The sequence below is a fragment of the Phasianus colchicus genome, chromosome 40 (assembly GCF_987193195.1).
Source record: "Phasianus colchicus chromosome 40, bPhaCol1.hap1.1, whole genome shotgun sequence".
Lineage (NCBI taxonomy): Eukaryota > Metazoa > Chordata > Aves > Galliformes > Phasianidae > Phasianus > Phasianus colchicus.
The window spans coordinates 1,850,875-1,863,928 of NC_143475.1; the positions used below are offsets into that span (position 1 = coordinate 1,850,875).

Sequence of the window (13,054 nt, forward strand, 5' to 3'; positions counted from 1 at the left end):
GGGGTCATGGTGTTCCCTATGGGGCTCTATGGGGTCGTTGAGGCCCTATGGGGTCACGGTGCTCCCTATGGGGTCACAGTGTTCCCTATGGGGCTCATTGGGGTCGTTGAGGCCCTATGGGGTTGTTGAGGCCCTATGGGGTGACGGTGTTCCCTATGGGGTTCTATGGGGTCACGGTGTTCCCTATGGGGTCACAGTGTTCCCTATGGGGCTCTATGGGGTCGTTGAGGCCCTATGGGGTTGTTGAGGCCCTATGGGGTCACGGTGCTCCCTATGGGGTTCTATGGGGTGCCTGTGTTCCCTATGGGGCTCATTGGGGTCGTTGAGGCCCTATGGGGTTGTTGAGGCCCTATGGGGTGACGGTGTTCCCTATGGGGTTCTATGGGGTCACGGTGTTCCCTATGGGGTCACAGTGTTCCCTATGGGGCTCTATGGGGTCGTTGAGGCCCTATGGGGTCACGTTGTTCCCTATGGGGTTCTATGGGGTCACAATGTTCCCTATGGGGTCACAGTGTTCCCTATGGGGCTCTATGGGGTCGTTGAGACCCTATGGGGTCACGGTGTTCCCTATGGGGTTCTATGGGGTCACGGTGTTCCCTATGGGGTCACAGTGTTCCCTATGGGGCTCTATGGGGTCGTTGAGGCCCTATGGGGTCACGGTGTTCCCTATGGGGTTCTATGGGGTCGTTGAGGCCCTATGGGGTCAGGATGTTCCCTATGGGGCTCTATGGGGTCACGGTGTTCTCTATGGGGTTCTATGGGGTGCCAGTGTTCCCTATGGGGCTCATTGGGGTCATTGAGGCCCTATGGGGTCACGGTGCTCCCTATGGGGTTCTATGGGGTCATGGTGTTCCCTATGGGGTGATTGAGGCCCTATGGGGTCACAATGTTCCCTATGGGGTGCCAGAGTTCCTATGGGGCTCTATGGGGTCGTGGAGGCCCTATGGGGTCACGGTGATCCCTATGGGGTTCTATGGGGTCATTGAGGCCCTATGGGGTTGTTGAGGCCCTATGGGGTCACGGTGTTCCCTATGGGGTTCTATGGGGTGCCTGTGTTCCCTATGGAGCTCATTGGGGTCGTTGAGGCCCTATGGGGTGGTTGAGGCCCTATGGGGTGGTTGAGGCCCTATGGGGTGACCCTTTTTTCCCCGCCCCCAAACCCCGCAGCCTATCAGAGAACCAATCCCTGGTACGGATGCCGCCGTGGGTCAACATCTGGCTGGTGGGGTCCATCTGTCTGTCCATGTCCCTGCACTTCGTCATCCTATACGTGGATCCGCTGCCGGTACGGGGCCGGGGGGTTATGGGGTGGATATGGGGTCAGGAGGGGGGATATAGGGTGGATATGGGGTCAGGAGGGGGGATATGGGGTGGATATGGGGGGGATATGGGGTCAGGAGGGGGGTATGTGGGGTCAGAGGGGAGATATGGGGTCAGGAGGAGGATATGGGGGGATATGGGGTCATAGGGGCAATATGGAATGGATTCGGGGTCAAGAGGGGATATATGGGGTCAGCAGAGGGGGATATGGGGTCAGGAGGGGGGATATAGGGTGGATATGGGGTCAGGAGGAGGATATGGGGGGATATGGGGTCATAAGGGGGAATATGGAATGGATTCGGGGTCAGGAGATGATATATGGGGTCAGGAGAGGGGGATATGGGGTCAGGAGGGGGATATGGGGTCAGGAGGGGGGATATATGGTGGATATGGGGTCAGGAGGGGGGATATGGGGTGGATATAGGGTCAGGAGGGTGGATATGGGGTCAGGAGGTAGGGATGTGTGTGGGGTCCATCTGTCTGTCCATGTCCCTGCACTTCGTCATCCTATACGTGGATCCGCTGCCAGTACGGGGTTGGGGGGTTATGGGGTGGATATGGGGTGGATTTGGGGTCAGGAGGGGGGATATGGGGGGGATATGGGGTCAGGAGGAGGATATGGGGGGGATATGGGGAGGATATGGGGTCATAGGGGGGATATGGAATGGATTCGGGGTCAGGAGATGATATATGGGGTCAGGAGAGGGGGATATGGGGTCAGGAGGGGGATATGGGGTCAGGAGAGGGGGATATAGGGTGGATATGGGGTCAGGAGGGGAGGATATGGGGTCAGAGGGGGGATATGGGGTCAGGAGAGGAGGATATGGGGGGATATGGGGTCATAGGGGGAATATGGAATGGATTCGGGGTCAGGAGATGATATATGGGATAAGGAAGGGGGGATGTGGGGTTAGAAGGGGGTTATGGGGTGGGTATGGGGTCAGGAGGGGGGATATGGGGTGGATATAGGGTCAGAGGGGGGACATGGAGGGGGATATGGGGTCAGAGGGGGGATAGGGCCGTTATGGGGTCGTTATGGGGTCTCTCCCTGCCCCACAGATGATCTTTAAGCTGACCCACCTGGACCCGGCCCACTGACCTCTATGGGATCTCTTATAGGATCTCTATGGGGTTTTTATAGGATCTCTATGGGGTTGTTGTTATGGGGTCGTTATAGGGCCATTATAGGGTCGTTATGGGGTCGTTATGGGGTCTCTCCCTGCCCCACAGATGATCTTTAAGCTGACCCACCTGGACCCGACCCACTGATCTCTATGGGATCTCTTATAGGATCTCTATGGGGTTTTTATAGGATCTCTACGGGGTTGTTGTTATGGGGTCGTTACAGGGCCATTATAGGGCCGTTATGGGGTCGTTATGGGGTCGTTATGGGGTCTCTCCCTGCCCCACAGATGATCTTTAAGCTGACCCACCTGGACCCGACCCACTGACCTCTGTGGGATCTTTTATAGGATCTCTATGGGGTTTTTATAGGATCTCTATGGGGTTGTTGTTATGGGGTCGTTATAGGGCCGTTATGGGGTCGTTATGGGGTCGTTATGGGGTCTCTCCCTGCCCCACAGATGATCTTTAAGCTGACCCACCTGGACCCGACCCACTGACCTCTGTGGGATCTTTTATAGGATCTCTATGGGGTTTTTATAGGATCTCTATGGGGTTGTTGTTATGGGGTCGTTATAGGGCTGTTATAGGGCCGTTATGGGGTCGTTATGGGGTCTCTCCCTGCCCCACAGATGATCTTTAAGCTGACCCACCTGGACCTGACCCACTGATCTCTATGGGATCTCTTATAGGGTCTCTATGGGCTTTTTATAGGATCTCTATGGGGTTGTTGTTATGGGGTCGTTATAGGGCCGTTATGGGGTCGTTATGGGGTCGTTATGGGGTCTCTCCCTGCCCCACAGATGATCTTTAAGCTGACCCACCTGGACCTGGCCCATTGGCTGGTTGTGCTCCGCATTTCCTTCCCTGTGATCCTATTGGACGAGGTGCTGAAATTCATCGCCCGGAATTACCTGGAGGGTCAGTGCTGCCCCCTCCCCCCCTCCTCCCCCTCCCCCCACCCCCAGTGACGTCATCACCTGTGACGTCATCACCACCTGTGACGTCATCACCGCCTCTGACGTCATCGTGTCACCGGGGCCGATCCATTGACCCCAAATCCCCCACTTGACCCCATATCCTCCCATTGACCCCCATTGACCCCATTGACCCCCATTGACCTCATTGAACTCCCATTGACCCCACTGTCCCCCCATTGACCCCATTGACCCCCACTGACCCCATTGACCTCATTGTCCCCCCCATTGAACCCATTGTCCCCCCCACTGACCCCATTGACCCCACTGACCCCATTGACCCCCCCATTGACTCCATATCCTCCCATTGACCCCATTGACCCCACTGTCCTCCCTCATCATCCTGCGCCATCCCATAATGATCCTGCACCATCCCATAATCCTCCCGCGCCATGCCATGATGCCCACTGTGCCATCCCATAATAATCCCCCATCACATGCCATCCCATAATTCCTCATCATCCCGCGCCATCCCATAATTCCTCATCATCCCCTGCCATCCCATAATCCTCTGGTGCCATCCCATAATGTTCATCTGCCATCCCATAATCCTCCCACGCCACCCCATGATGCCCTCTGTGTCATCCCATAATCCTCCCTTGCCATCCCATAATCCCCCATCATCCCGTGCCATCCCATAATCCTCTGGTGCCATCCCATAATCCCCCATCATTCCCTGCCATCCCATAATTCCATCATCCCGCACCATCCCATAATTCCTCATCCTCCCGTGCCATCCCATAATCCCCCATCATCCCGCACCATCCCATAATCCCATCATGTTCATCTGCCATCCCATAATCCTCCCTTGCCATCCCATAATCCCCCATCATCCTGTGCCACCCCATAATCCCCCATCATCCCCTGCCATCCCATAATCCTCCCGTGCCATCCCATAATCCCATCATGTTCATCTGCCATCCCATAATCCCCCATCATCCCCTGCCATCCCATAATCCTCCCGTGCCATCCCATAATCCCATCATGTTCATCTACCATCCCATAATCCCCCACCATCCCCTGCCATCCCATAACCCTCTGGTGCCATCCCATAATCCTCTGGTGCCATCCCATAATCCCCCACCATCCCCTGCCATCCCATAATCCCCCCGTGCCATCCCATAATGTTCATCTTCCATCCCATAATCCCCCACCACCCCCTGCCATCCCATAATCCTCTGGTGCCATCCCATAATCCCATCATGTTCATCTGACACCCCATAATCCCCCATCATCCCACGCCATCCCATAATCCTCTGGTGCCATCCCATAATCCCCCATCATCCCCTGCCATCCCATAACCCCATCATCCCGCGCCATCCCATAATCCCCCACCACCCCCTGCCATCCCATAATCCTCCCTTGCCATCCCATAATCCCCCATCATCCCCTGCCATCCCATAATCCTCTGGTGCCATCCCATAATCCCCCACCTCCCCCTGCCATCCCATAATCCTCTGGTGCCATCCCATAATGTTCATCTGCCATCCCATAATCCCCCACCATCCCCTGCCATCCCATAACCCTCTGGTGCCATCCCATAATCCTCTGGTGCCATCCCATAATCCCCCACCATCCCCTGCCATCCCATAATCCCCCATCATCCCCTGCCATCCCATAATCCTCTCATGCCATCCCATAATCCCCCACCACCCCCTGCCATCCCATAATCCTCCCACGCCATCCCATAACCCTCTGGTGCCATCCCATAATCCCTCATCATCCCCTGCCATCCCATAATCCTCCCGTGCCATCCCATAATCCCCCACCACCCCGCGCCATCCCATAATTCCTCACCCCGCTGCGCCATCCCATAATAACCCCGTGGCACCGCGTTGTCGCCCCGCAGCGTAACTCCGCCTTCCTCCGCCGCCGGCTCCTCAGGTAACGCTCACCCCACAACTACGGCCAGCCCCACAACTACAGCCCCACAACTACAGCCCCACAACTACAGCCAGCCCCACAACTACAGCCAACCCACAACTACAGCCACCCCATAACTACAGCCAACCCACAACTACAGCCCCACAACTACAGCCCCACAACTACAGCCACCCCATAACTACAGCCCCACAACTACAGCCCCCAACTACAGCCACCCCATAACTACAGCCCCACAACTACAGCCCCACAACTACAGCCCCCAACTACAGCCAGCCCCACAACTACAGCCAGCCCCACAACTACAGCCCCACAACTACAGCCAGCCCCACAACTACAGCCAGCCCCACAACTACAGCCCCACAACTACAGCCAGCCCCACAACTACAGCCAGCCCCACAACTACAGCCAGCCCCACAACTACAGCCCCACAACTACAGCCACCCCATAACTACAGCCCCACAACTACAGCCAGCCCCACAACTACAGCCAGCCCCACAACTACAGCCAGCCCCACAACTACAGCCAGCCCCACAACTACAGCCCCACAACTACAGCCACCCCATAACTACAGCCCCACAACTACAGCCCCACAACTACAGCCCCACAACTACAGCCCCCAACTACAGCCACCCCATAACTACAGCCCCACAACTACAGCCCCACAACTACAGCCAGCCCCACAACTACAGCCCCACAACTACAGTCACCCCACAACTACAGCCCCACAACTACAGCCCCATAACTACAGCCACCCCATAACAACCCCACAACTACAGTCACCCCACAACTACAGCCAGCCCCACAACTACAGCCCCACATCTACAGCCACCCCACAACTACGGCCACCCCATAACTACAGCCACCCCACAACAACCCCACAACTACAGCCCCATAACAACAACCCCGTAACTACAACCAACCCCACAACTACAGCCACCCCACAACTACAGCCACCCCATAACTACAGCCACCCCACAACTACAGCCACCCCACAACCACCCCATAACTACAGCCACCCCCTAACAACCCCGTAACTACAACCCCACAACAACCCCATAACTACAGCAACCCCACAACAACCCTGTAACTACAGCCACCCCATAACCACAACCCCACAACAACCCCATAACAACAACCCCGTAACTACAGCCACCCCATAACAACAAACAACCCCGTAACTACAACCCCACAACAACCCCATAACTACAACAATAACCCCATAACAACCCCATAACAACAACCCCACAACAACCCCACAACAGCCACCCCGTAACAGCCCCGTAACTACAACCCCACAACAACCCCATAACTACAGCAACCCCACAACAACCCCGTAACTACAGCCACCCCATAACCACAACCCCACAACAACCCCATAACAACAACCCCGTAACTACAGCCACCCCATAACAACAAACAACCCCGTAACTACAACCCCACAACAACCCCATAACTACAACAATAACCCCATAACAACCCCATAACAACAACCCCACAACAACCCCACAACAGCCACCCCGTAACAGCCCCGTAACTACAACCCCACAACAACCCCATAACTACAGCAACCCCACAACAACCCCGTAACTACAGCCACCCCATAACCACAACCCCACAACAGCAGCAGCCCCATAACTACAGCCACCCCATAACTACAACCCCATAACAACCCCGTAACTACAGCCACCCCACAACAACAACCCCACAACAACAACCCCACAACAACAACCCCACAACAACAACCCCACAACCACCCCGTAACGACAACAGCAACCCCATTACAACAGCAACAACCCCATAACTGACACCCCATAAGTGTCACCCCGTAACTCTCACCCCATAACCCCACACATCACCCCATAACCCCATACATCACCCCATAACTCTCACCCCATAACCCCACACATCACCCCATAACCCCATAACGGCCACCCCATAACCCCATACATCACCCCATAACCCCACACATCACCCCATAACCCCACACATCACCCCATAACCCCATTTATCACCCCACAACCCCACACATCACCCCATAACCCCACACATCACCCCATAACCCCATACATCACCCCATAACCCCATAACGGCCACCCCATAACCCCATACATCACCCCATAACCCCATACATCACCCCATAACCCCACATATCACCCCATAACCCCATTTATCACCCCACAACCCCACACATCACCCCATAACCCCACACATCACCCCATAACCCCATACATCACCCCATAACCCCACATATCACCCCATAACCCCACACATCACCCCATAACTCCACACATCACCCCATAACCCCATATATCACCCCATAACCCCACATATCACCCCACAACCCCACACATCACCCCATAACCCCACACATCACCCCATAACCCCATACATCACCCCACAACCCCATAACGGCCACCCCATAACCCCATACATCACCCCACAACCCCATTTATCACCCCACAACCCCACACATCACCCCATAACCCCATACATCACCCCACAACCCCATAACGGCCACCCCATAACCCCATACATCACCCCATAACCCCATACATCACCCCATAACCCCACACATCACCCCATAACCCCATATATCACCCCATAACCCCATACATCACCCCATAACCCCACACATCACCCCATAACCCCATAACGGCCACCCCATAACCGCATACATCACCCCATAACCCCATTTATCACCCCATAACCCCATATATCACCCCATAACCCCATACATCACCCCATAACCCCACACATCACCCCATAACCCCATAACGGCCACCCCATAACCCCACACATCACCCCATAACCCCACACATCACCCCATAACCCCACACATCACCCCATAACGGCCACCCCATAACCGCATACATCACCCCATAACCCCATTTATCACCCCATAACCCCACACATCACCCCATAACCCCACACATCACCCCATAACCCCACATATCACCCCACAACCCCACATATCACCCCACAACCCCACACATCACCCCATAACCCCACACATCACCCCATAACCCCACACATCACCCCATAACCCCATATATCACCCCATAACCCCACACATCACCCCATAACCCCACACATCACCCCATAACTCCACACATCACCCCATAACCCCACACATCACCCCATAACCCCATATATCACCCCATAACCCCACACATCACCCCATAACCCCATACATCACCCCATAACCCCATACATCACCCCATAACCCCATAACGGCCACCCCATAACCCCATACATCACCCCATAACCCCATACATCACCCCATAACCCCATAACGGCCACCCCATAACCCCATACATCACCCCATAACCCCATATATCACCCCATAACCCCACACATCACCCCATAACCCCATATATCACCCCATAACCCCACACATCACCCCATAACCCCATACATCACCCCATAACCCCGTACATCACCCCACAACCCCATATATCACCCCATAACCCCACACATCACCCCATAACTCCACACATCACCCCATAACCCCACACATCACCCCATAACCCCACATATCACCCCACAACCCCACACATCACCCCATAACCCCACACATCACCCCATAACCCCATATATCACCCCATAACCCCACACATCACCCCATAACTCTCACCCCATAACTGCCACCCCATAACCCCATTGTCACCCCATAAGCATCACCCCACAACGGCCACCCCATAAGCGTCACCCCCATAACTGTCAATGGTCGCCCCATAACCACTGTCACCCCATAACTGTCACCCCTCGTCGCCCCACAACCCGTTGTGACCCCACAACTGCCCCCCTGTGACCCCACACCCCCTCTGTGACCCCATAACCACGCCCCATTGTCACCCCACACCCCATATCCACCCCATATCCCATTGTCACCCCATAACTGCCCTGCTGACCCCATTGTGACCCCAAAACCCAACTGTGACCCCATAACTGCCTCCTGTCACCCCATATCCACCCCATATCCACCCCATATCCCCTTGTGACCCCATAACTGCCTCCTGTCACCCCATATCCACCCCATATCCCCTTGTGACCCCATAACTGCCTCCCTATCACCCCATATCCACTCCATAACCCACTGCCACCCCATAACTGTGCCCCTGCGACCCCACACCCCTCTGTGACCCCATAACCGTGACCCATTGTGACCCCATATCCCCTTGTGACCCCATAAGTGTGCCCCATTGTGACCCCAAAACCCCATTGTGACCCCCTAACTGCTCCCCTGTGACCCCACACCCCATTGTGACCCCATAACTGTGCCCCATTGTGACCCCAAAACCCCATTGTGACCCCATAACCGCCCTGCTCACCCCATTGTGACCCCATAACCCCACTGCGACCCCAAAACCCCACTGCGACCCCACAACTGCTCCCCTGTCACCCCATTGTGACCCCAAACCCCGTTGTGACCCCATAACTGCCCCCCTGTGTCCCCACACCCCACTGTGACCCCATAACCGCCCTGCTGACCCCATTGTGACCCCATAACTGTGCCCCCTTGTGACCCCACACCCCATTGTGACCCCAAAACCCCATTGTGACCCCATAACTGCTCCCCTGTCATCCCACTGTGACCCCATAACCGCCCTGCTGACCCCATTGTGACCCCAAAACCCCACTGTGACCCCATAACTGCTCCCCTGTCACCCCATTGTCACCCCACACCCCGTTGTGACCCCATAACTGCCCCCCTGTGACCCCACACCCCACTGTGACCCCATAACCACCCTGCTGACCCCAAAACCCCATTGTGACCCCATAACTGTCCCCCATTGTGACCCCACACCCCATTGTGACCCCAAAACCCCATTGTGACCCCATAACTGCTCCCCTGTCATCCCACTGTGACCCCATAACCGCCCTGCTGACCCCATTGTGACCCCAAAACCCCACTGTGACCCCATAACTGCTCCCCTGTCACCCCATTGTCACCCCACACCCCGTTGTGACCCCATAACTGCCCCCCTGTGACCCCACACCCCACTGTGACCCCATAACCACCCTGCTGACCCCAAAACCCCATTGTGACCCCATAACTGTCCCCCATTGTGACCCCACACCCCATTGTGACCCCAAAACCCCCCTGTGACCCCACACTACATTGCGACCCCATAAGCCCCCTGCTGACCCCATTGTGACCCCATAACCCCCCTGCTGACCCCATTGTGACCCCACACCCCACTGCGACCCCATAACCACCCTGCTGACCCCATTGTGACCCCATAACTGCCCCCCATTGTGACCCCACACCCCATTGTGACCCCAAAACCCCCCTGTGACCCCACACTACATTGCGACCCCATAACCCCCCTGCTGACCCCATTGTGACCCCATAACTGCCCCCCATTGTGACCCCAAAACCCCACTATGACCCCATTGTGACCCCACACCCCACTCCGACCCCAAAACCCCACTGCGACCCCACAACTGACCCCAAATCCGCCCCATTTCCACCCCACAGGCGACGCCGAGGAGCTCCGGAAGAAGAGGAAGTGACCCCACAGCCCCACAACCCGCTATGGGGCGGCCCTACAACAACGCTATGGGGCGGCCCTACAACCCGCTATGGGGCGGCCCCACAACCCGCTATGGGGCCGCCCTACAACCCGCTATGGGGCGGCCCCAAATGGGCGCTGCTTATTTATTGCCAATAAAGGGAACCCCAAAAACAACCGGCGCTCGCGGCTTATTTGGGGGGCTGACCCACACTTATGGGGCTGACCCACACTTATGGGGCTGCCCCACACTTATGGGGCTGACCTACACTTGTGGGGTTCTGACCCACACTTATGGGGTGCCCCACATTTACGGGGTGTCCTACACTTATGGGGTGCCCCACACTTAGGGGTCTGACCCACACTTATGGGGTGCCCCACACTTATAGGCTGCCCCACACTTATGGGGTGTCCCACACTTATGGGGTGCCCCACACTTGGGGGTCTGACCCACACTTATGGGGCATCATCACACTTATGGGGTGCCCCACACTTATGGGGTCTGACCCACACTTGGGGGTCTGACCCACACTTATGGGGTTGGACCCACATTTATGGGGTCAGACCCACAGTTATGAGGTGCCCCACACTTATGGGGTCTGACCCACACTTAAAGGCTGCCCCACACTTATGGGGCTGACCCACACTTATGGGGTTGGACCCACATTTATGGGGCTGACCCTCACTTATGGGGTTGTCCCAAATTTGGGGGTCTGCCCCACACTTATGGGGCTGACCCACATTTATGGGGTGCCCCACATTTAGGGGGTGTCCCACACTTATGGGGCTGACCCACACTTGGGGGTCTGCCCCACACTTATGGGGTGCCCCACACTTATGGGGCTGACCCACATTTATGGGGTGCCCCACATTTAGGGGGTCAGACCCACACTTATGGGGTGTCCCACACTTATGGGGCTGACCCACACTTGGGGGTCTGACCCACACTTATGGGGCTGACCCACACTTATGGGGCTGACCCACACTTACGGGGCTGACCCACATTTATGGGGTGCCCCACATTTATGGGGTCAGACCCACACTTATGGGGTGCCCCACACTTGGGGGTCTGCACCACACTTATGGGGTGTCCCACACTTATGGGGCTGACCCACACTTATGGGGCTGACCCACACTTGGGGGTCTGACCCACACTTATGGGGCTGCATCACACTTAAAGGCTGCCCCACACTTATGGGGCTGACCCACACTTATGGGGTTGGACCCACATTTATGGGGTCAGACCCACAGTTGTGGGGTGCCCCACACTTGGGGGTCTGCACCACACTTATGGGGTGTCCCACACTTATGGGGCTGACCCACACTTATGGGGCATCATCACACTTATGGGGTGACCCACACTTATGGGGCTGACCCACATTTATGGGGTGCCCCACACTTATGGGGTCTGACCCACACTTATGGGTCTGCCCCACACTTATGGGGTGCCCCACACTTATGGGGCTGACCCACATTTATGGGGTGCCCCACACTTATGGGGTCAGACCCACACTTATGGGGTGCCCCACACTTGGGGGTCTGCACCACACTTATGGGGTGTCCCACACTTATGGGGCTGACCCACACTTATGGGGCTGACCCACACTTAGGGGTCTGACCCACACTTATGGGGCTTCATCACACTTAAAGGCTGCCCCACACTTATGGGGCTGACCCACACTTATGGGGTTGGACCCACATTTTGGGGGCTGACCCACACTTGTGGGGTCTGACCCAGACTTAAAGGCTGCCCCACACTTATGGGGTTGTCCCACATTTGGGGGTTTGCCCCACACTTATGGGGCTGCCCCACACTTATGGGGCTGACCCACACTTGGGGGTCTGACCCACACTTATGGGGCTTCATCACACTTAAAGGCTGCCCCACACTTATGGGGTTGGACCCACATTTATGGGGTGCCCCACATTTATGGGGTCAGACCCACACTTATGGGTCTGCATCACACTTATGGGGTGCCCCACATTTAAGGGGTGTCCCACATTTATGGGGTGCCCCACACTTATGGGGCTGACCCACACTTATGGGGTGCCCCACACTTATGGGGCTGCCCCACACTTGTGGGGTTGCATCACAATTATGAGGTGTCCCACACTTATGGGGTGCCCCACACTTGGGGGTCAGACCCACATTTATAGGCTGCCCCACACTTATGGGGTCCAACCCACACTTAAGGGACTGCCCCACATTTGGGGGTCTGCCCCACACTTCTGGGG

At 56.3% G+C, this 13,054-nt stretch overlaps 1 protein-coding gene across 3 annotated transcripts in view; it reads left to right on the top strand.

Annotated features, from left to right (window-relative positions):
* ATP2A1 (ATPase sarcoplasmic/endoplasmic reticulum Ca2+ transporting 1) overlaps nt 1–10,996 on the top strand; it is a 75,649-nt gene extending 64,653 nt beyond the window's left edge. Inside the window, exons 20-23 of one of the 3 annotated variants that reach the window (XM_090130289.1) lie at nt 1,168–1,285; nt 3,246–3,363; nt 5,269–5,303; nt 10,786–10,996. In XM_090130289.1, the coding sequence (XP_089986415.1) occupies nt 1,168–1,285; nt 3,246–3,363; nt 5,269–5,273 (241 nt within the window). In that variant the 3' untranslated portion in view covers nt 5,274–5,303; nt 10,786–10,996. Of the gene's footprint in view, nt 1–1,167; nt 1,286–2,379; nt 2,434–3,074; nt 3,129–3,245; nt 3,364–5,268; nt 5,304–10,785 lie in introns of those variants that run through there. The other 2 variants (XM_090130291.1, XM_090130290.1) reach the window with 2 other exon arrangements.
* Nucleotides 10,997–13,054: the final 2,058 nt, after the last annotated feature.